At 40.4% G+C, this 24,512-nt stretch overlaps 2 protein-coding genes across 7 annotated transcripts in view; one reads left to right on the top strand and one right to left on the bottom strand.

The window, feature by feature from the left end:
* TSPAN5 (tetraspanin 5) overlaps window positions 1-9,083 on the top strand; it is a 211,975-nt gene extending 202,892 nt beyond the window's left edge. For both annotated transcript variants that reach the window (XM_072625026.1, XM_072625027.1), the window contains exon 8: window positions 6,814-9,083. In XM_072625026.1, the coding sequence (XP_072481127.1) occupies window positions 6,814-6,879 (66 nt within the window). In that variant the 3' untranslated portion in view covers window positions 6,880-9,083. The remainder of the gene's footprint in view (window positions 1-6,813) is intronic.
* Window positions 9,084-21,279: 12,196 nt separating this feature from the next.
* Window positions 21,280-24,512, bottom strand: part of RAP1GDS1 (Rap1 GTPase-GDP dissociation stimulator 1) — a 207,986-nt gene continuing 204,753 nt past the window's right edge. For all 5 annotated transcript variants that reach the window (XM_072625020.1, XM_072625021.1, XM_072625022.1 and 2 more), the window contains one exon: window positions 21,280-21,945. In XM_072625020.1, the coding sequence (XP_072481121.1) occupies window positions 21,818-21,945 (128 nt within the window). In that variant the 3' untranslated portion in view covers window positions 21,280-21,817. The remainder of the gene's footprint in view (window positions 21,946-24,512) is intronic.

The raw sequence follows: 24,512 nt of genomic DNA, 5'->3' as shown, positions 1-24,512 counted from the left end.
ATTTAACTTGAGGGAAATATAGAACTTTAAAAACATCTCATTTTGTCCACACAATAACCCTAGATGGGATTATTTCCCCCATTTTATAGATGAGGCAACTGAGGTAGACAGAGGCAAAGTGACTTGCCCAGGGTCACACAACTAGTAAGTCCTGGGGCCAGATTTGAACTCAGGTCTTCCTGATTCCAGGTGTAGTATCCACCATGCTTAGCTTGCTGCTTTGAATCAGAAATCAGTTTAGGTGTCTTGTAGGAGAGCTGAGCCTTTAAGGGAGTAAGGGGTGGCAAAGACCATAGTCAAGAAGACAGGTGTAGAGGCATACTATGTGAAAGCACAGAGATGGGAGGCAAGTGGATGGATGGAGAGAGAGAGAGCAAGAGAGAGAGAGGGAGGAGAGGGAGAGAAAGTGGGGGGAGGGAGAGAGACAGACAGATGGAGAGAATATGAATATATTAGAAAGATAGGTTGGAGTCAGACTTTGTAGGATCTTCAGTGCCAAACAGCAGAGTTTATATTTTATCCTAGATACAAGAGGGACAACTTGAATAAGAGAGTGAGTGACTGAGTTGGACCTATGCTGTAGAAATAGCCATTTGACTGTTGTATGACAAACTGTTGAGAGATGGAGAGGCTGGAGAGAGGGTGACCAGTTAGAAGGTAAATGGAACAGTCCATCATAGGTGCCTAAGTTGGGATAGTTGTGATGTGCGTGGGGGAAAGGGTCTAGATTCCGGAGATGTTGAGGAGGAAGAATCAACAAGACTTAGCATCTGGTTAGGGTGAATAAGGTGAGGAGCTGACAATGAATAGTCCTAGGCTCTTTTCTATGTATATTCTGTCTCTTCAAGTAGACTGTAACTTCCTTTGAGGGCAGGAAATTGTTTTGTTGGTGGCAGAATCTTTGACAGTCCAGGTTCACCAACACAGCCCAGTAAGGCATTTGAACTTTAGTGGAAACTTTAAGGATGGGTCTAATGATAACTGTCTGTTATCCTAGGACCAGTCTGAATTTTCTGTGGGTCTTTTCACTGGTTGGTGGAAGGGTGAGTCATGTTTGGGTCACAAGAATTGTAGAATTCTTGGAATACTGAAGTGTCCCCCTCATCACCCCACTGCTGTCCTGCCCCCCTACATGCCTTGATACAGAAGTTTTGATACAGTGGGTATAACACGATGACAGCTTTGCCCACGGTGGAGAGTTAAATCTGGTTTGGATGTTACTTAGTTATATTTGCTGACTAACTCAAAACATGTAAAAAGTGTCATGGGAATCCTAATAAGAAATGGCAGATTTTGGCATACACAGCAATAAAAAATTAGCACATTTGCTGAATAATCACTTAAGCTTGAGGCATAAATTAATTTGGATCCATAGAGCAACACTCAGAGAGGTGATGATAGAGACATGATCTGCAAGTTTACCCTGGTTTACTATAATTACTGCCAATATAGAGGATGAAATTGTTCCTAATGATGGAATAGCTAATCAGGCACTTTCAATATTTGTCTGCTAGTAACATTAGAATTACCCTTTTTTAAAAATTGCAAATCTATTTTAACAGAATGAAACAACTGTATTCATTTGTGTCCCCTTGTGTATTTTCTTGGGTACAGCGCATTAAAAAAATGCTTGGTTTATGAACTGTTGCATATCCTTTGATCCAGCAATACCACTACTAGTCCTGTATCCCAGAGAGGTCATAATAAAGGGAAAAGGACCCACATGTACACAAATATTTGTAGCAGCTCTTTTTGTGGTAGCAAAGAATTGAAAACTGAGGGGATGCCTATCAGTTGGAGAATGACTGAACAAGTGGTGGCAGGTGAATGTCATGGAATACTACTGTTCCATATGAGATGATGAGCAGGCGCCCTTCAGAAAAACCTGGAAAGGCTTATGGGAACTGACGCTGAGTAAAGTGAACTGAACCAGGAGAACACTGTACACAGTTACAGCCACATTGTGTGATGATCCATTTTTTATAGACTTGATGCAAGGACCTAAAACAACTCCAAAAGACTCATGATGGAAAATGTCATCCACATCCAGAGAGAACTGTGGAGTCTGAATGCAGATCAAAGCATGCCATTTTATGTGTCTTTCTCTTTTCTTTCCTGTGGTTTTTTCCTTTCGTTCTGATTTTTCTTTCTTTACATGACTAATGGGGAAATACGTTTTTTTAAAAAAGAAAATGGTTGATTAATGATTTTGGGACCCTGTTTGTCACTACCCACTAGCCTTCCAACCATCACCATCCCTTCCTTGCTCTCGTGGAAGCCCTCTCTTGTAACAAATGCAGAACGAATCAAAACACTGGCGGTGTTTGAAAATGTATCACTCTGAACTGCTATTCAGTTACCTTTATTTCAAGATGTGAGGTGTGTTTCTTCATTAGTGCTTGCAAGCCATTGGTTGCAGCTCTGATGACAGTTCTGAGGTCTTTCTCCATCGTCTTTTTCATACTGTCATCTTGCAAATTCTTCTTTTCTTGTTTATTTCAATTTGCACTAGTTTGTTCATCTTCCTGCTTTTTTCTGAATCCCTCATTCTTCTTTTCTTATGTTGTAATAATATTCCATTACATTCCTGTACGTAATTTGTTCAGTGGTTCCTCATTTGAGGAACACTCATTTGATTTCCAGTTCTTTGCTGCTACTAAAAGTTCTGCTGTAAATATCCTTGTACATATGGGTTTTCCAGCCCACGCCTCCTCTGACCCCATTCTCAATTTCCTTGGGATATTAGGATACCAAATAGAAATTTCAATGACTCCAAAGAGTGTATGCCATTTAGTGACTTTCTGACTGTAGCTCTAAATTATTTGCCAGGAGGGTTGAACCAGTCACAGCTCCTATAATCATACATTAGTATGTCTGTTCTCCCACCATCCTTCCATTGATGGGTGTTTTATATGTTTCACCATCTTTCCAATCTTGTGGGTATGGGGGAGATGCTAGTAGTTTGTTTTTTTATAAAGGCAAAATATAGAACAGATAAATTCACCTGAAAGCTTTTTTGGGGGAAAAAATTAAGCTATGTTGAAAAAAGGAGGGATGGGTCACTTCCTGGTTTAGATGGGAGACTGATACCAACTGAAAGGGAGAAGGCAGAGAGGCACTCGATTCTTCATATTGCTTCCATTTTCTCTTCCAAGGAAGCTGATTTTCGAACTGGAAAGCACTGGGGGAAAATAGCTAATAGAGAAGTGATACATAAGTGAGAAGGTACTAAAATTGCATCTGGCTGTTCTTGGTGAGTTCATGCCACCTGGGTCAGTTGAAATATGTCCTGGGGCCCTGAAAAAACTAACAGATGCCAGTGTGGAGCCACTGTCAGTGATATCTGAAAGGTCCTGAAGAATAAGAGGGATATGGAACATGTTATTAAAGAGGAAATAGTGAACATCTCTGAAATGCTGATCACAAACATTCTTCATCATGGCTTCATCAAGAATGAGTCCAGTCGATCTGAATCAGTCCCTCCATTGCTTCTTTCTTTCCCTTCCTCCTTCCTTCTTTCCTTCCCTCCTTTCTTCTTTTTTCCTTCCCTCCTTTCTTCTTTTTTCCTTCCCTCCCATCCTTCCTTCCTTCCTTCCTTCCTTCCTTCCTTCCTTCCTTCCTTCCTTCCTTCCTTCCTTCCTTCCTTCCTTCCTTTCTTCCTTCCTTCCTTCCTTCCTTCCTTCCTTCCTTCCTTCCTTCCTTCCTTCCTTCCTCCCTCCCTCCCTCTCTCCCTCCCTCCCTCCTTCCCTCCTTCTACAGGATTACCAGATATATTATAGATTAGGGGAATACAGTCTAGCTAACCTAGATTTTAGCAAACCACTTGATAAAGTCTATGGCATGATTCCTGTGCACAAGATGGAAAAATCTGTGGACTAGAGAAAAATACAATTTACAACTGACTGAGTAGCTGGGGTCAAGAACAGAGCTCTGAATCATTCCTTTCCAACATGGCAGGGAGGCCTCTAGTGGATTGTCTGATGATCTGTACTTCTCTGACATTTTCACCAATGACTTGGATAAAGCCAGAGATTGCTGTCTATTCATGCCATCTGTAGAGGACACCAAGCTCTGGAAGGGATGGCTAACACCCACCATGGCAGGGATTGTGCACCCAGAGGGACTACAAGAAGTTTATCAAAGGAGTAGCTGTCAGGAATTATGTGACAACTAACATTGATATAATCCTTTAAGGTTTACAAAGGGTTTTATAAATAGTTATCTCATTTTATCCTCCCAACAACACTCTGAGATAATTGCCATCATTATCTCTGTTTTATAGATAAGGAAAGTGAAGCAAACAGAAGTTAAGTGACTTGCACAGGATCATATACCTAGTGAGAGTCTGAGGTTGGGTTTGAACTCAGGTCTTCCTAACTCCAGGTCTAGAACTCTGCCTGCTATACCACATAGCTGCCTTTGTATGGGAAATATTTGGTAAATAGCTGTATTATCCTGTTGAAATAATTCATCTTTTCGTTTGTTCAAAGGTGTAGTAAACTCTAGAGTTTTATTTCTTTTCATACTGACTTTCATACATGGAAAGATTTACAGGAAAAAACTTCTGGTATATAGGAAGGAGCTTTGGGCTGAGAATTAAGAAATGGGATCTAGAATTTTCTCTGCCATCATGGAATCCTAGGCTTAGAGCTAAATGGGGTCTTAGGGATTGTTTCATTCTTTCCCCTGCATTTAACACAATGTGAGCAACACTTACTGAGTGATTTTTTTGATGGATTGTCGAGTGTGACAGCTTTGTTTAGAGATGAGGAAAGTAAGGTGACTTCCCCAAGGTTACATACCTTATAAGAGCCAGAGCTGAGTCTAACTGACTACAAGTGCAGTACTCTTTCCCATCTAATGCGGATAGAAGTAGTTGTCCAGGAGAATATATACAGTCAGTCAAGTTAAAATTTCCCCTGCAAAAGTAATTAACTGACCGAGTAAACCATGCCTGATGCACAACAATTTGGGTGTATTTTTTTTGCTTTGAGCTAAAATCTTCCCAAAATAACCATTGTACATTTTAATTCTGCATATTTGACCAAAACAAATTAATTCATTAATCAATCATATTTTGAGTCTGTTTTCAAAGAACCAGTTGGTATTACTGTGAATTATTCAGTATAGTTTCTCCAAACTCACTGTTGTTAAAGTAAAACCTTTCTTAGTTTTATTTTTATTTATTTTATCTTTTTAATATTTATTTACTTAGTTTCCAACATTTACTTTTATAAGATTTTGAATTTTAAGTTTTCTTCTCCTTCTCCCTCCCCAAGACGGCATGCAATCTGATATAGACTGTATATGTACAACCATATTAAACATTATTTCCACATTAGTCATGCTGTAAAGAAGAATTAGAACCAAAGTAAAAAACTATGAAAAAGAACCTTCCCTCCCCCCCCAAAAAAGGAGAGACAGAGAGAAAATAGTGTGCTTCTATCTGCATTCAGACTCCAAAGTTCTTCCTCTGGATGTGAATAGCTTTTTTCATTATTACTCTTTTGGAATTCCTTGCATTGCTGAGAAGAGCTAAGTCTATCAAAGTTACTGTTACTGTGTACAATGTTTTCCTGGTCCTACTAATTTTACTCAGCATCAGTTCATGCAGTCTTTCCAGAAAACCTTTCTTAGTTTAAAAGATTCTTGGAACATGGAGGCATCCTGACACTTTGGAAAGAGCACTGGCTCTGGAGTCAGAGAATCTGGGTTCAGATCATCCTTTTGTGTAACCATGACAAATCACTTAACTTTCTTGGGTCTCAATTTCCTCATTTGTAAAGTCAGAGGATTGGACTGGCTGGACTTTACCATTCTTTCAACTATAAAAGGAAGTTCAATCCCCTAGAAAAGGGTTCAGTAACGTGTTTCTACCGGTCACAGAATAGAGTCCTTAGGAGTTTGGTGCTTTGGACAAATCACTTCTCTCTTGGTCTCAGTTTATTTACCTGAATAGTGAAGAGGCAGAAATGGCTAAGTAGCTGATCTTTTTTTTTTTTTTTTTTTTTTGATGTTTGAGTTCCTTTGTAGCTCAGGGACTCTTCAAGTTAGCATTTGTAATCATTAAGTAATTCTGGAAGCATGATCATAAAAATAATAGCATAAACAGAGTAATAGCATTCATGTGGCACTTAAACGCTGCACAGAGCTGTTATGAGAGTCATTTGATTCAATGTTTGATGTTCCAGTTTGGATGAACAGAACACCTGTGACACAGGATATTAGAGCTATTAAGGGTGTTAGAGGAATGTTAAATCCAATCTCTCTCCCTCCCTCTTCCCCTTCCTCCCTCTCTCCCTCTCCCTCCCTCCCCCCCGACTCTCTCTCTCTGTCTCTCATTTGGCTGAGAGAGTTGGCATTGCTTTATTTTTGTTTTGATTTTTTCAATTAGCAAGCTTCCATTTTTTTCTGACATTCTCCATTCTCCCTAACCCTGAAAAACAAAAGGAAAAAAATAATTGTAACAAATATTCATAGTCAAATAAAACAAATTCTTACCTGAGCTGTGTCCAAAAACATGTGTCTTCTGCATATTTACTCCATTACTTCTGTGTCTGGTGATTTGTAGTGTTTTTCGCCATTGGTCCAATGGCTTTGTTTTCTCCTTATTGGGGGCTTAAAGCTAATATGGGGGAAGCTAATAGGGGGGCTTCTGTCTCTAAATTTGCTCATGATAGAGCTCTACTTTTCCTTGACCTGAATGTTGGAGATTTTCCTTTTAAAATCAGTTTTAAATGAAAGGAAATGAAGAAAAGCCCCCGGACACCCAGCTACACCCTGTGATGCTCTTTCTCTTTCTTCTTTTCCCAGATTTTTGGGATATGCCTAGCCCAGAATTTGGTTAGTGACATCGAAGCTGTCAGGGCCAGCTGGTAGAACTGCTCGAATGAACCAACCGCTGTAAGACACTGGACTCCTGAGACCCTCCCCTGCCTCCAGTCTGCTTTGCTGATGCCAAGCTCCAACTCCACTGATGATGCTTTCAAGTATGCAGTCCCAACGACTGATACTGCCATGAAATTGCTTCCGTGGGGGTGAACCTAGGGAGGGTTACTAGGACCTGCTGCTCACTGACAGATTTCAATTTAAGAAAAAAAAATGACCCATTTGAAAGCTGTTGAACCGTGCATCTACTGTAGCCATGGTTTGTGAACAGTTGGACACTTACCAAAAAGAAAACTCAAACAGATGTGCGTAAATTGAAACAGAATTACATTGCGATCTGTGGAAAATGCTGTTTTTCTCTCCTTGTGTTATTTGAGGGCTGTCAGAGGTGGCCAAAGGAGTTTTGTGTCTTCATCATACCCAGAAAGGACAGTCATTTTGTCCTCAAATGAAAAGAACTGCTATCTTTTCTAAAATGAAACCCATTGACAAGGGGCAATTTTTTTTTCATCTCCAACTGTAAAATGTTAAGAAATTCTAAGAATCAAAAAGAGAGCAAGAAGAAGAGAACTTGGGTCTTTTAAGTGTCCTGCTCCAGAATTTGTGAACAGAGTCTTTAAATAACTTGTGCGAAGCATCACCTGCTGTTCCAGGTTCTTCCCCTTTTGCCAGAGAAGGGAATGAGTAAGACATCTGCACTGAGCCAATGAGTTGGAAGACTTCAGGGTGCCATATCTTAGCCGAGCAATCTTCCTAAGCAAGCATGGGGTTTATTTCAAATGGAAATAGGAGAAGAAATTGTGTTAAATGAAATAGTGCTACCTAATGTTCTCTCCCTCCCCCCCCCCCCCCCCAAATCGGTTGCTGTATTCTTTGGAAATTTCTGGAATACTCTTTATTTGGGAATGAGGGCACTAAGGCTTTGATATAAATGTTTTAAATTTTCCTTTAAAACATTTTTTTTTTCAGCTGAAACCTTGACTTTTCCTTTTTAATGATTCTTATCTGCATGAATTGTGACTTGAGATCCACCAACCATTACTTCTTCCCTAATCTCCCAACGCTCCCAGAAACATTTCAAACTGTAATTTGGTCAGAACTGACCCATTTCTTTTTTAGTGCATGGCTGTGGGAAGTTCTGGCTTGTTCCCCATACCCTCGAAGTGAAGGGATCAGCCTTGACACTCGAAATGTTTCCAGGAACTCAGCCACACTGTCCCTGGGGTCCTTTCTCATGACCCCCTCCCCAATGCCTTCCGTCCCCCAAATGGAATTAAATGCCAATGGGAAAGAGCTCCAACAGGCTCAAAAGGTTTGTCTTCTTTTTTTTCTAATGGGAAAGAAAGAAATAGTGTGTGTGGTCTCCAGTTACCTCCGTCCTCTTCCAGGAGACTTAACAGCTAGAATAATAATGAAGGAGTCAGGACTGCTGTGCAAGCCTGGAGAAAGGGCCCCATGACACTGTCTTGGTGCTGCCACTCCAACATGACCTAGTGCCAGTAAGAAGGCTAGAGAAAGCCTCCCAGCTTTCGTCCAGCAGTATCTTCTGTGTCTATCAGGGCATTGCTCCCCCAGGCCACAGGGATGCCACAGGTGCCAGTGGCCTCTCCTATAGCATGCCATCATTCCAGATTGCCATTTGGCCAGTGCACTTTGGAGAGAGATTGAGCTTGTGTTTTTCTATTTTGCACCTCATCCTTCCCCATCACAGCCCTGGGTATGATCAATTTTTGAAATGCTCATAAAAAGAGGAAGAAAATGTTCCATTTACAACCCGTTTCTAAACAGTAATCTAGTCCATATTTTGTGTGTGCATGCGTGTGTGTGTATGTGTGTGTATGTGTGTATCTGTACTTGTATAGTTAGATAAAAAGGTTCATTCCAAGTCCCAGTGATACACAATGACCTTAGTCCATCTCCAGCCCCCAAAGGATCATTTATCGGTATCGTCCCCTGGTGTAAAGACTCAAGCTCTCCAAGTTGCACTTTTGCCTTTTTTTCATTAATTACCTCATGAACTCCATTTGACTTTAGACTCATTGTCAGGCAACAAACATCCTTACCCTTCTGAGAATGCAGCCAAAAGACCAACAGCAAGTCCACGTGATCTTCATTTTTTTAATCATGCATTATTTTTTACACCCGGAAAGTGTTTGTAATAAAGATCGTCCTTAATAAACCTGGTTTCACCTTTCCACAGCGTTATGTTTTTCTTCATCACATTCTCCTTAGGAAGCCAAAGTCCTTCCTTCACTTTCCCTAAGGGTTGACCAGAGGAGGACACAAGAACGCTGTGTCCTCAGCTGTTCTGAGGACAGCTGTCATTATTGCGGGTTCTCTGGAACAAGGTCCAGAACCTGGGAGTTCATCAGAGAGGGGCCATCTAGGACCCTGCATGATTTCAGACATGGGACAATGTCTGCAAGGATGCTCACTGAAGCTGGAAAAGGAGTAATTGAAACTATTCAGAGAGTTTTGCTTTGATTTTTCTGGAGAGTTTGAAGTATTTTCTTGGACTAAGCTCAGCTTTTACTGTTTTGAACACCCTGGTTAAAGCATCTTTTCTTCATCCCGCTGGTCCATGGTGCTAAATGATCCAGCCCCTCACATAAGATGGGATGACTAATCCCATTTCTCTTTCATGGCTGTGCTGTGGTTACATTCTTTATACCTACCGCTAATTAATGATTATTCTTTAGAGTTCTGGAGAGGCAGTGTGATTTAGTGGATAGAAAGCCCTGGTTTCAAGGCGAACCTTGACCTCAGACTGGCCATGTGACAGTGGCCAAGTGATTTAACATCCAAGCTATTCTCTTAAGACCAGAAAGGTGATGACCTGCATTTATAAAAGAATCGCGCTCGTGGAAGACCAGTTCCTATTCCTTTTAAAAACTCTACTGCCTTTCCCCCACTTGCAGATTCTAACAATGCTTTCCCAAGAAGTTTCTGAGATATAGGTCAGTTGACCTTTTCTCATTATGCAAAATATACACACTCGCATTAGCTGGAGAATGAAATGGAAATATTTTAGGAGAAAATTTACTATTGGCTCTTATATAGATGCACTCAGACCCTGTTTCTATCCACAGTGAACAAAAGCCCCATAAAGTCTGTGGCCAAAGACAATGGAAATATTGAATACAGGGGACCTAAAAGGTCCTTTCCAGCTCTGTTTGGAACGCTTCTCTAGGGAAATGCCATTTAAATCTCTGAAGAAGACTCGGGCACTTCTCCATGAAAACTGGCCAGTTGAATTTCATTTCTGGCGTCCTTCTTTAAGGGAGTTGGGTGATGCTGGTGGTCTTGGTTTCCAAGCCCTTTCTTTCTCTGCTGGTGGGAGGCCAAGGACTCTGAGCCACAGGGGAAGTGCCCTGTGTTCTTCTTTCTGTGTTCATAAGGGGAAAAAAATCCATACAGAATCTACAAGTAACAATGAATGAGGCAGCTGGACCCTGGAGGATGCAGAGTGCTTTAGATGATCAGTGATAGGCAGGCAGTAGATTCTTTCCAAGTCGATAACCATTTGCTAGCTGCTTGCTGCTCTAATGAGACCTTTACAAAGCCTGATTTACACTTAAAGACATCTGATGGCATTGGTTCTCTTGTTATAGTCTCTGCTCTGCCACGATAGTGATTTTGTGCCTTATTGCTTGTTTTGTGCTTTCTGGAAGGAGGCAACCCCAAGTCAAAGCCATACTAACACCAGCCGCTGACGTGAAGCAGAAGGATGGGTAGGTAGGCCAGGGGCTTTCTCTCCTGTGTCAGCACACTTTGCAAATAAAATGAGAACTGGCAGCTTCACTACATCTTCACCCTGGGGAGGTGCAGAATTTGCCTTTTTTTCCCCCCAAATCTGGAATAGATTGAAGTCCTTTCTGAGTTTTTATTTTTATTTTTTTGCCTATCTTTTTTTAAAATTTAATTTTAGTTTTCAACATTCACTTCCATAAGATTTTGAGTTCCAAATTTTCTCCCCATCTCTCCCCTCCTCAAGGTGGTGTGGGTAAATTGACTGGCCTTCGAGAGTTTTCATTCAGTAGCTGAATTGGATCAGGAATGCTTTACTACCCTGCTCTCTAGCGTCCACTGTGGAGAATTACGTGTGACTGAACTAAAAGACATTACAGATGTGGAAACAATTCAGTCCCATTCGGAGTCCCAGGGGGACTGGGTGGGGGGCGGGAGAGAGGGGTTGAGTCCTTGACCTCATGGAGCTTTGCGAAGCACTATTTTGTATGGGAGAGGGGGGCCTAGATTTTATGTTTGGGAACTTTCCCACTCTTTGTTGATTTCTTAGAGTAGATCTGGGCTTCCAGCATCTATTGCTTTTGTTTGTTTGTTTGTTAATGTTGAGATTAAGAGAGCTAATGTTTCTTTTACTGAAAGGTCCAGAGAAAGCATCAGCTCTTTCATTGGGTCTTTCGACCTTGCTGTGCCTACACCTGCTGCCGGGGCTGTTGGTACTTCATTGGGCTACTGCCTTTGTGTGTTCCTCAAAGCCCCTCCCCAACCTCCCCTTCCTGGGCTCTCCAATACCCTAATTAGTTAATTAACTTGTAGCACTTTACAAATGACCTTAGTGGAGGTCTCCTTAAGACTCATAGTATACATTTAAGTCAAGAGTTTGAGGGCCTGGCTGTGGCATAGACTAGCTGCACAACCTTGGACAGATCACTTTATGTCTGTTTCCTCACCTGTAAAAATGTGATACTAGGAAGGACCTACCTCACAGGGTTGTTGTGAGGAAAGAGCCTCTCTAAGCCTCCAAATACTCCATAAATTTGACTGGTTACCTATTGGCTTCTGATGTTCCCTAAGGAAAGACAGAAAGATATATCTGCTCCCCCACGGTGCGATGCCTACACACATGCTGTGCATGGTACAGCATCAATCTTCACTACCCCTCAAAAATCACACACATGTTTGATTTGGAATTGGTGCAGCAGCCCAAGAGGAAGAGACATTTGTGGAAGGGATTGGATGTACTCGATTTTCATCTGGTTCCCTTTACCAATAAACAATGCTTCTAGAAGAGGGGTGAGCTGTGTTTGTGCGTTTTCCCTTTGTAGTTTGTTTTTTAAAATACATTTCTGTTAGCCTCCTTTGTTTTTCCATCACCTGTGTTTTCCAAGATTCCCTTCCCTTGTGACAGTCATTCATCCCTTCTAATGAAGAATAAAAATGAGGGGGAAAGAACAATCTGGCAAGTCTAATGTACATGCCAAGAGTGTTTGCTCTTCAACAAGTTTGCAATTGAAAAAAAGATAACATTGTTTTTTTCTAGTAGTACACGATCTCATCATTTCTTTCCAGGGCTTGGTGTAATAGCTTCCTAAATGGTCTCCCTAAATTGAGCCTCTCTCTCTGCCTTCCTACAGATGGCAAAATACACTGATTCATGCCTAGGTCTGACTGAGTCACTCTCCTGTTCAAAGCCTTCAGTGACTACAGGATTTCCTGGCATGTAAAGCCCTTCCCAGCCTGCTGGCAGCCTTCCTTTTCAACGTTACTTTCCATTGCTACCCTTCACAAATTTTTCCTTTTCGTGATGACTTGCTGTTTCCCAATATTAGAGCTTGTCCCCTCTGCAAACAACTACTTTTCTACCTGTTGAAATGCTAACCTTCTTTCAAGGTCCAGCACAGGTACCACCTCCTCCAAGCAGACTTCCTTGATCTCAGAGAGATCTTTTTCTCCTTTCCTGTCTTCCTTTCTTCTTTCCTTCCTCCCTCTCTCTCCTTTCTTCCTTTCCCTTTCCTTCTTTTTCCTTCCTTTTTCTTTTTCTTTCCTTTGTCCCCCCTTTTTTAAAATAGCACTTTGTATGAATCTCTTCTCTCATTCTTCTGTTTCTTATGTTACCTGTGCATGCGTCTTCTCCTTTCTATCAGACTATAAACTCAGAGAGCAGGGCCTATGACCTCCTCTTCACTTTTGTATGCTCACTTAATAAATGTGTGTTGAATGCTTTTGAATATGTTGAATATATCCTCTGCTTGTTGCTTTAACTTGTGTATTTGCAAAATGGATTGTGAAAGCAACAAGGCTGTTGGAGGGTACTGTTAAAAGTGGATTGCATGTCCCTCGAGGGTGTACCCGGAATCTCGGGAAGTTGATCCTTTGGCTATATTCAGTGGAAGACAGTGAACATAGTGGGAGTGCTTATGATGGTCAATAACAGTCACGGCCCATGGAATAATTAGATCATGTGGTATTGTGTGCTCTGTGATGTCAATGGATGAAATGGAACCTTTACATGAGAAGGCCATGTTCATACTGCTTCTTACTATTCATTTTAAACGATCAAAAAATGGTTTGGATACCATTTGTGAGGTTTTTTAAAAGGAATGTTTTATTAAATTTATGATGGAAATCATTTGAATAGTTGGGAAGTATTCTGTATTCACTTGAAGTAATTCATTTTTTATGCAGTTTCTTAGCAACTGAAAATTTTCTAAATAAAATGATCAAATATTCACATGGCAAATGCTTTCTTTTGTACAGTGATATGATACGTCTTGTCCCCAACCAACACTGTTCTAGGAGCTTTGAAGGATATAGAAGAAAGTTAAGATTTGGTTACGTTAAGTCTTCAAAGAGCTTAAATATTCAATCAAATACATAAAACAGATACTTGAGACAATGGAGAAAATTTGAGAACAGTTCTCAGATATGCAGTCTGGATTCAAGTTCAAAGAAAGCAGAGAAGGCGGGGGAGGATGGAGAAATCCAGGATGGCTTCATAGAGGAGGCGGATATGAATTGGACTTTTTAAGCTATTACTTGGCAGAAGGATATGAGTTGGGGTATAGGAGGGAGTGTAAGGGAGAAAAGAATATAGACTGAGCAAAAGCGTAGAAGTAAGAATTTGGAGGAGACCAGGAAAAGGCCAGCTGTCCTGGAGCGGGGGTAGATATGGAGAGTTAGTATGATTATAGAGAAATGTGGAAGGAGAAAATTAATTAATTAGCGTGGAAGAAGGAAAGGTATTAGTTTTGAGAGTATGGCAATGACAGGACAAAGAAGACGAATATAGCCCTTATGATACCCTGCTACTCTCAGGGCATTTTTAATTTATTAGAAATATTTGTCTAAATTGAACATAAAGAAGTAGATTAACATTGTGACTTCTCTCCCTTAATTAAGGTAATAACTTAGAAACCTGCCACAAGCTGTCACCAAGAAAGCCTGTTACGAAGAACAGTTTTACACACCAGCAAACCAACAACTTCAGAGTTAATGAAGCTGCAAAAAGATATTGTCTCCATTTCTATGTAGCTCTGCTTGGATAACAAATATGAATGGTATTGTTTTGCATTATTCAAAATTGGAACAAGTGTCTCTCTTGGTGCTTGGAGGAGGGAGGGGTCAGTAAAGTCCCTTCCAACCCTAAATCTCAAGATATAAATAATATTTGTGTAGTGCTTTATATCTTTTTAAAAACATAGTATTTTATTTTTTAATTACATATAAAGACAATTTTCAACATTAATTTTTTGAAAGATTTTTGAGTTCTAAATTTTTCTTCCTCTCTCTCTCTCTTCCCCCTTCCCCAAGATGGCCACAATCTGGTGTAAGTTATACATGTGTAATCATGTGAAAAATATTTTCACATTACTCATGTTGTGATAAAAGAAATGGAAAAAAAGGAAAAACCATAAAAAATCCAAGAAAGTGAAAATAATATGCTTTGATGTACATTCAGCCTCTATCAGTTCTTTCTGGATGCGGATAGCATTTTCCATCATGAGTCTTTTGGAATTGTCTGACCATTGTCTTGCTAAGAAGACTTAAATCAATCGTAACTGATCATCATAATGCTTTAAATCTTACAAAAACCCTGGAAGGTAGGTGATTATCAGCTCCATTTCAGAGACAAGGAAATAGTGGTCTGAAATTCACCAGGTTGCGTTGTTAGGGCTGGGACTCAAATCACGATGTTCTAGCTTCAGAATTAATGTTCTATCTACTACACTGAATTGTATAGGAACATAATTATTTCCTCAGACCAGAGTCACCACAACTTTATTTGGTGGGTATGTCACCCTGGGTTTCACAAAAAGAGAAGAAAGAATTCTAAAGTAAAGGGATCTAGCAGAAATCTCAATTCTAGATGGCTATATTTAGATCTATTTATCGTTTATTTTTAGATCTCTAATTTAGATGGCTGTCAGGGCATGCACTAAGGTTTAAGACTGGAAAGGGAAATAGAAGATTCTTCTTATCTCCTGTGTGTGATGCTAAGTTCCAGAACTTCTATGGTCAGCTCCAGCAGGGTAGAAATGGGAGTAGTAGGTGATGACTGCAAAGAAGAATTTTTAGTCTTGATGTCACAAAAGACCAACCAACACCTGGAGAGGTCCACAAGTGAAATGGGATACTCTCCACTAGAAGTCTTCAAGGAAAAGCTAGATGTCCACTTGTCAGGTATGTGATAGAAAGAATTCTTGTCCAGGGATGTGTTGGGTTAGATTGTCTCTGAGATCCTTTCATTCTCTTGAGAATTTGTGATTCAGGAAGATAAAATCTTTAGGGTCAGATGGTTGGGACCAGTATTTCAGTGGCAAGGTTTAGTGGTAGGAGCCCCTTGGGGCTAGGTGTAAGGGAAGTCTGGGCTTAAAGTTGGGATAATCCAAGTTCAAATCTAGCTCAGAAACAAAATTCTTTGTTTTTCCTGGATGAGTTATTTAGCTTCTCTCAGCCTTCCTTTCTCATCTATAAATAAAATTACCTACCTCAAAGGATTGTTATGAGAATCAAACAAGATGACATGTCTTAGGCACCATCTTGTGCAGTTTCCTTGATTACAGATGAGGAAACTGAGGTTCAGAGAGGTTCTGAACTCAGTAGATCTCAGAGCTGAGTCTCTAACCCAAGTATTTGAACCAGTGTTTTTTCCTGTATTTTATAGGTAGAAGTGGTTGGGCAGGAAGCTAATGTATAAAGAAAGCATGTACAATCAATCAAACTAAATTCCACCTGCCAAGCAGTTATTATCTGAGCTAATTTATCATGACTAATGAACAACAGTACATTTTGGGCGGTTTTTTGGTCTTGGAGTGAAAATTTCTCCAAAGTAATTAGTGTCATTTTAATTTTGCATACTTGGTAATTTTTTTTTTTTTTAAGAGGCAACCAGGGTTAAGTGGCTTGCGCAGGGTCACACTGCTACTAAGTATCTGAGGCCAGATTTGACTCCAGGGCTGGTGCTCTATCCATTGCACCTTGTATACCTATTTTCAAAGAAGGAACCATGGGAGTGTAGATTACTCGGTAAAATTTGCCAAAATATACTAAGTGAAAAGTTCCTTAATTCAAGAGAGTTTTGGAACATGGACTCAACATGATGCAGTGGAAAGAGCACTGGTTCCATGCAGAGGACCTGGGTTCAGATCTTGTTTCTGTCACAATTTCTGTGACCTTTGGCAAATCGGTTGACATCCCCAGGTTTGTTTCCTCATTTGTAAAAAGCAGGGCTTGGACCAGATGACATCCAAAGTTCTTTTTTAGTATTTGTCACAAGTGAGGGTGGGTAGGAAGGTTTAATTTAAAGCTGTGTCCAAATTTCTTGATTGAAAATAATTTTTTCTTTTAATGATTACAAAATCAGTCCACTTCTGTACATCTAAGAGAACTCCATGTCCTTTGTTTTCTTATTTGTGCCATGAAGGCATTGAACTAGATGAGCTCTGAGATGCCTTTCATAAAGCTTTAGGTCTGCGACTCTGGAATTTAAGCCAGATTATGTAAGACAATATCAGTAATTTGCACAAGGGTCACTGGTCCTTTTGAAGGATAGGTTTCAATTTTCAGTCCAGCATACTATTTAATTGGTAATCACTGCTCATTTCCTGGGATGACAGATACAATTTTAGCTTATTAACACCTCAAAAAGTTAAACTTTGAATTTCACAGAACGGTGAGCAGCATTCTAGCAGTTGTTTTAGCTTAGAGTAGAGCCTAGAAACCAGGGAATGAGACTGCTTGTAACATAGCTAGGAACCTTTTACTGCAGTGTATGATATATACACGTGTGTGTGTGTGTATTTGGAGAGCACATTTGCTCATGCTTTCAGGACAGCAGTCTAATGAAAAGAACCTAGAGAATTTAAATTCCTTTTTTGGCTCAAATCAAAGGAATCAAATAAGGTATTTAATGTAATGGATACAGTGATCAACTCAAATTGAGAAGACCTGGGTTAAAATCTCACCTCTGACATTTGTGACCATGGACAAGACATTTAACCTCCCTCGGTCCGCAGTTCCTTATCTGTAAAATAAGAGGCCTGGCTGGACTAGATAAACAGCCTTGCAGGTACTCTCTAGTTTTAAATCTATAATCCTGTGAACTCTTGTTGTCTCAGTTGGCCCAGACGCAAAGAGGATAATGAGATCGGCTGCTTGTTCATCTAAACTAGTGCTATTTGTGGGTATGGGTAGTGGTCAGACTTTAAGCTACTTATGGGGGGAATAAATCAAAGCTATGATTTTCATCTAAACTTGGATAGGTGGGGCAACACGGCTCCAGAAAACCCTCAGATTTAAATAAAACAAGATGCCTTTATTGGTCTATGACTTTTGAATGTGGGCATGGCAGGCTCCTAACTGTATATGTTAAGAAGATGATGTGAACTGGGATGTGTATAGTACTCACCTGGAGGTGAGACTTCTTTTCCTTTAATAGCAATAAATACTCAAATAATGGTAAAATTTTCAGACGTAGCTGCTGAGCAAGAAGCAAAAATAGTCCTTCTAAATCAAGGACAGCAACGTTGGTAAGATTATTGAAATACAAAATTCTCTGGCATTCAAAATTCTTCACAACCTAATCCCTCTCTCCCACCTTTCCAGCTTCTTTTACACCTTAACCTCTTTCTCTGTCCTGTTCTCTTGAATCCAGTGACACTGGGCCCCTGGGTATTCTCTCTGGCTGTCCCCCATGTCTAAAATGCTGTCCCTCCTCTTCTTCACCTCCTGGGCTTCCCTGAAATCCCACATTCTACAGGAAACCTTTCCCAATCCCTTTTAATTCTATTGTCTCCTCTCGGTCAATGGCTTTCTATTCATTTTGTAAATACCTTATGTGTACACATTTATTTGCTTATCTCTCCCATTAAATTATGAGATCCTCAAGGGCAGGGATTGTGTTTGTCTTTCTTGGTACTGAAGTGCCTGGCAGACAGTAGGTACTTAATAAAAGCTTTCTGACTGACTGAATTGAAAAGATTAAATTTGTTACCAGATCCATAGAAGAATTCAGCTATTTAGGAATCCTGTCCAGCTTTAGAATTGTGTTTCCACTCCCACGGAGAGATCAGGAAAGCAGTAATGTACAATTTGATTGGGGACCCCATTCTATTTAAGAAGCTGGACCAGTAGGGTGCCAGATGTCTCCAAAACACTTCACCCTTTCTGAGTTTCAATTTTCTCATGTGAAAAACAGTGGGGCTAGGCTAGATAACCCTGAAGGTGCCTCAACTTCATAAAACTTTAGTGGGGCCAGGGATAGGGGAATTCCTTTCTTTATGTGGCCATTTGGGAGATGTTTCCCATGAAAAGTCACATGTGTTAACCAACCTCACTTACCAGCTATCCTGCAGCCTGCTGTTTGACTGTTCTCATATTTAAACCTATCACCCCTAAATGTTTGGGTAATCCAGGGATATGTTTGTTTGTTTCCTCATTAATTTATAAAATTTCAGCATATCAATGGGTTAAATTCAATTCCCCTCCCCAGTCTGCCAAATATTGTTTATTTAATAAACTGGAAAAGCTTCCCTTTCCAATCATAATTACTCATAATTCTATATTAAATCCCTTAACATCATCAAATTAAATAAATATTAAGGTTTCTGAATGTACTACTTATGAATAATGAAATTAATAATAAAAGGCAGATAGTTATTTCTATTTTAGCTGTTAGAATGATCACAACCAGTGACCTATATAACCATCATCATAACTGCAGCTGACTTCTTGCTTCTGAAACCTCGTTCCACCATTCAGTTTCCTTAAGGTACCAAGCAAAATTCCTTAAGAACTTTCTTCTGCCACTGGTTCTAACATTCCCATGTCAGCCGGCTAACTGTCTTTAAAGAAAACCAGGTTGGGAACACGTTTTACTAATATCTACTTGGCTTCACTCACTGATATATAATTTAATAGCCCACTCACCTTAAAGAGAGATCTCTTTTAGCCTGATGACAAGCTAGGCAGTTTTTTGTTGTCGTCCCCCCTAGTGGTCATTGACTCAAAGTGCTTTGCAATTCCTGAGACTTTCAAGAGAAGCATTCATCGAGGATTGCAAGGTAATGGGGACCATAGGAAGATGTCCTCTCAGGTCCTTTCCAATTTGTGATTCTTTGACTCAAGGGGAAGGGTAGACAGCCCCTTTTAAGGGCTACTGTAGCAGGGATTACTTGGGTACAGGTTGAACTAGATAGCTTTAGAGATCCTTGCTTCTCACATTCTGTGTTAGGAAGTGGGTACAAGGTATGATTTCTGTAAAGTATCTTTCTCTGGTCTCAGAGGACTCTGTTTTGGGGCTTTAGCTACTATGTCTTTCACCAGGATTAATTATGAAACCAAAAGAACTATATTCTATCAGTCAATCAGCACAGTCTGTAAGGGGGGCAGGATACAGCAGCAAGTCCCAGAAGTCACAAAACCCCGGTGGCAAGTCTTTGCTTGCCACTTAGTCACCCTGTGAACCTGGGTTTATGATTCCTTTTCAAGCTTGTTTTCCTTTACAAAGACAGAAGCAAGCATTTATTAAGTACCAACTATGTGCCAGGCACTATGTGAAGCACTTTACAGGGATTATCTCATTTGGTCCTCACAACAACCCTAGGAAGTTGTTATTAACCCCATTTTGCAGTTGAGGAAACTGGCAGACAGAAGCTAAGTGAACAGGGTCACACAGATAAGAAGTGTCTGAGGTCACATTTGAACTCAGGTCTTCCTGATTCCAAGTCCAGAGTTCTATTTATTTATGCCACCAAAGTGGGTTGGATTTGATGACTTCTCATAATTCCTTCTAGTTTCTACATTAATTTGATTCTGTAATTCGGTGGAATTAGTAAGATATACAAGTAGCTTACTTTGGTATGGATTTGGATACGCAATGTACAAGGCAGGCAGGGCCAGTTTCCTGAATGGATATCTCAAGTTACATTAATCCAGTTCGATAGCATTAGCTTTCTGATATGATCAGTCTCCAAAGTGGGAATTCTTAACCAGGGGTCTGTGAACTTGTTTTGTAATATTTGGTAACTATTTAAATAGGAATGGTTTCCTTTTTAATCCTATGTATTTTATTTTATGCATTTAAAAATGTTATTCTGAGAAGGACCAAAGAAGTCCATGACAGCAAAAAGATCAAGGACCCTCTACTGTACAGCAATGCTACTAACACCTTCCCAAAATGACAATAAATGTTGATATCATCATCCAAAACAAAGGAAGGAAATAAATCAACTTCCCCCAGAGAAGCCACTTCTGTGGACGTCAAAGATGTCTGTGAACAGCCAAGAGGCTTTTCCATCTCGTGGGGGACTTAACTTCTTTGAATTACGTTTGTTTTAGATTCAGAAGCCAAAGACTGACCCCTACATCATCCCAGAGAGGAGTATGTTCTATACTTACTGTGTGCTGTCTTGTCTCCCTTGACAGCCCCTTCTGGGGCTTTATGACCACTTCTGGGAAAAGCCAATCCTCAGGTCTGACCTTTGTATTTTCCAACCTCTAGATAGGCATTGGGGAAGAAGGAGCTGGCTAGTCAGGAGGGGAAAGGAGAACCACCACCAGGGGCTTTTGAGGGATTTGCATGGATTCCAAAGTCATCTATTGGTGGCAGGGATGGAGAGTGAACGGAAGGAAAGAAATCACCAGGGGTGTAGGTCTGCATCACCCATGAATTCCCCTTTTACTGCAGGACTCAGAGAAAGAGCTGAGGAAGCGGGCTGTTGTACTGCTTACAAAATGAGTTGTGGGCTGGCTATTGTTTTATATCTTTCTCACACCTAAACACCATCCTTGCTTTCACCCAAGCCTTCCTTTCCTCAGTCTTTACCCTTAATCCTACCAAGTTCTGTTAGAAGGGTATACAGAAAGACACTGTGGGAGAGCAGTGATTTAAGATTCTATGAATATATGAATAGCTAAGTGATAAAGATTAGCATAGGATGTTGTCCTACATCAAAAAATATGTTCTAATCACCTTCCTCATGTGAAAATAAGAGCCCCTCTTAATGTCAGCATGGAAGCCACCCAGGGGCTGAGCATCAGGCCATTGCTGACGTGATCAGTCAGTGCGACATGAATCCTGCAGTGAGCTTGCCAAGTCGGTGCCATTTGGAGATTCTGCGCAGTTAAGAATACAAGCCACAGGGCAAGTGGAGAGCACTGGGATTTTATTTGTTAGCTCTAGGTACCATGACTTTGACATTAATAGGCAAGACCAGTGAATGAGCAGCAACGCATTTCTTTTGTCATTGTGCTTCCAAAGCACCAAAAATGGAGCTATTTATTATTATTATCATTTTTACTATTTCATCCTATCTTCCACACACTAGACAGATCTTGCTGTATACTGGATTGTTCCTAATTTATCAGTAAATTATTATGCAGTTTATGGGGGGTGAGGGGGCTGTCATGTAGTACCACATTTACATCATTAGAGGATTACAACATGCACATTCTACTGATGGGACTCAAGCCACAAGAATATGGTAGAACGGTTATGGGCAGAGACTGGTCCGGACAGGTTCACATTCACACCAACTATGGGTTGGGAAGGTACCAAGAGCAGTTCTTCCTTTGGTGTGGGAACATCACACGCATGCACAGGTGACAGTGGGACGTGGCAGGAGCTGCGGCTGGACGGAGGACAGAGGTGAAGGACGGGACGCCAGGCGCCAGGCAGGGGCCGTTCTCAGCTGTGCACAGCCAGCCTCTGCTCGGTGAGGGAGGCCTGCTGGGCCACCGTCTTGTTCTCGTGGCTGCGGAGCTTTGATACAACTTCTAGAAATGCCAGACTCTGCACCTCCTTGTGAAGAGTTTCTAGAAGAGAGAATTCAAGGACTTAGAAATGCCTCATTCACCCACAACATTTCACCTCAGACATTTGACACTCACTAGCTGTGTGACCTTGGGCAAGTCACTTAACCCCAATTGCCTCATCCTGGGTCATCTCCAGTCATCCTGATGAATATCTGGTCACTGGATTCAGATGGCTCTGGAGAAGTGAGGCTGGTGACCTGCACAGCCCTCCCTCACTCAAAACAAAGTCAAAACATCATTTCTCTGATGGCATGGTCTTCTTCAGCAATGAAGGACAAACACACACATACAGTGCCCTGTCAGTGCTCAAAGATGATAATTATGAATGAATCCTGGCCCAAATCAGCACAGAACCGCATCCTACACTTTCCTTTGGAAGGATGACTTATGGGTTGTTTTTCCACTCATGCAGATCACAGCTCATTTCATGCCTTATTTAGTCAATCATTTCATGAGTTTCTGCAGTCAAAACAATCCTCCCTTGACGTCAAGTTCTCTGGTGATGAGGTTCCTTCAAGTCCCAGATAAAAACCACCTTCTCTAGGAAGCCTTTCTTCCTTCTAGTGTTACAGTCTCTCCAACTGATCCTGTCTATGGCTTATCTGCAAGTCTCCCTCGCCCCTGACTGTGAACTCCTCCAAGGCAGGGACTGGCTTGTATTCCCAGAGTTTACCGTGGTGCCCAGCTGACTGGTCAGAGGAACCCTTTGGGCCCATAATCAAAGCCTTTCCAGAGAGGTAGGCCCTGGCTGAGATTGTGCTAGTGCTGAAAATTCAAGGTCACCTCTGCACTACTGTGAGTCAACAGAAGAATCTGCAATAGTAATAGCTGGTGTCCAAAACCTTATGATCACAGGGCAGAGGGTCTTAGTATGCTATCTAGGGATCTGGAGAAAACTGAATGGGGATAGAAAAGAATATATCTTTTTCTCAGTGGTACATGGCACCCACACAAGTTGACCATGTATTAGGGCATTAAAAACCTCACAAGTCAATGCAAGAAGGCAGAAATATGAAATACATCCTTTTCAGATCATGATGTAATAAGAATTACATGTAATAAAGGGTCATGGAAAGAAAGACTAAAAATTAATTGGAAGCTAAATAATCTAATCCTAAAGAATGAGTGGGTCAGACATCAAATCCTAGAAACAATTAATAACTCCATCCAAGAGAATGACAATAATGAGATGCAGGGAAAGCGGTTCTTATGGGAAATTTTATATCTCTACATGCTTATATGAATAAAGTAGAGAAAGAAGATCAATGAATTAGGCATGCAACTACAAAAGCTAAAAAAAAAGCAAATTAAAAATACTGAAAACCAAAGGAGAGATTGATAAAACTGAAATTAAGAAAACTATTAAACTAATAAATAAGACTAAGAGTTGGTTTTATGAAAAAAACCCATTAAAAAAGATAAACTTTTGGTTGATTTGACTAAAAAACCAGAAAGAAGAAACCCAAATTACCAGCATCAAAAATGAGAAGGGTGAGTTCACCACCAATGAAGAGGAAATTGAAACAATAAGTAGGAGCTAATTTGTCCAACTGTATACCAATAAATTTGACAATCTTAGTGAAATGGATGAATATCTACAAAAATATAAATTGCCCAGATTAAGAGAAGAGGAAACAAAATACTTAAATAACCCCATTTCAGAAAAAGAAATTGAACAAGCCATCAATGAATTCCCTAAGAAAAAAATCTCCAAGGCCAGATGGATTTATAAGTGAAATTCTATCAAACACATAAAGAACAACTAATTCCAATGCTATATAAACTATTGGGGAAAATGTGTGGCGTTGTACCAGATTCTTTTTATGACACAATTATGGTGCTGACGCCCTAACTGGGAAGAGCTGAAACAGAGGAAGAAAACTACAGACCAGTTTCCCTAATGGAACAGAGACGCAAAAATGTTAAATAAAACATTAGCAGAAAGATGACAGCTCTTATCTCAAGGATAATATACTGTGACCAGGTAGGACTTTATCCCAGGAACGCAGGGCTGGGTCAATATGAGGAAAACTATCAGCAGAACTGACAACATCCACAGCCAAATGAACAGAAACCATACGATTATCTCGGCAGATGCATGAGAAGCACTTGACAAAATATCACACCCATTCCTATTAAAAACACTACAGAGCACAGGAATCAATGGAGCCTTCCTTACAATGACAGGTAGCATCCAACCTTAAGCCATCAGCAAGCAGTGTATGTAATGGGGATAAGCTAGAAGCACATCCAGTAAGACTGGGGCTGAAACAACGAAGTCCATGCTATCCAGTATGGTGCTAGCAATGTCAGCTTTAGCAACAGGAGAAGAAAAAGAAGGAATTAGAACAGGCAAAGAGGAAACAAAGCTATTGCTCCTTGCAAATGATATGATGGTACACTTAGAGAATCCTAGAGAATCAAGCAAAAGATAACTTGAAATAATAAACAACTTTAGCAAAGTTGCAGGATATACAATAAACCCACATAAATCATCTGTTTTTCTATATATTACTAATGAAGCCCAACAGCAAGAGAGGAGCTGAATCTCATCAATCTTGCCATTC

Source organism: Notamacropus eugenii, chromosome 7, assembly GCF_028372415.1.
Source record: "Notamacropus eugenii isolate mMacEug1 chromosome 7, mMacEug1.pri_v2, whole genome shotgun sequence".
Taxonomy (NCBI): Eukaryota; Metazoa; Chordata; class Mammalia; order Diprotodontia; family Macropodidae; genus Notamacropus; species Notamacropus eugenii.
The sequence above is the reverse complement of the archived record's forward strand: the minus strand, read 5'-3'. Positions and strand labels throughout refer to the sequence as shown.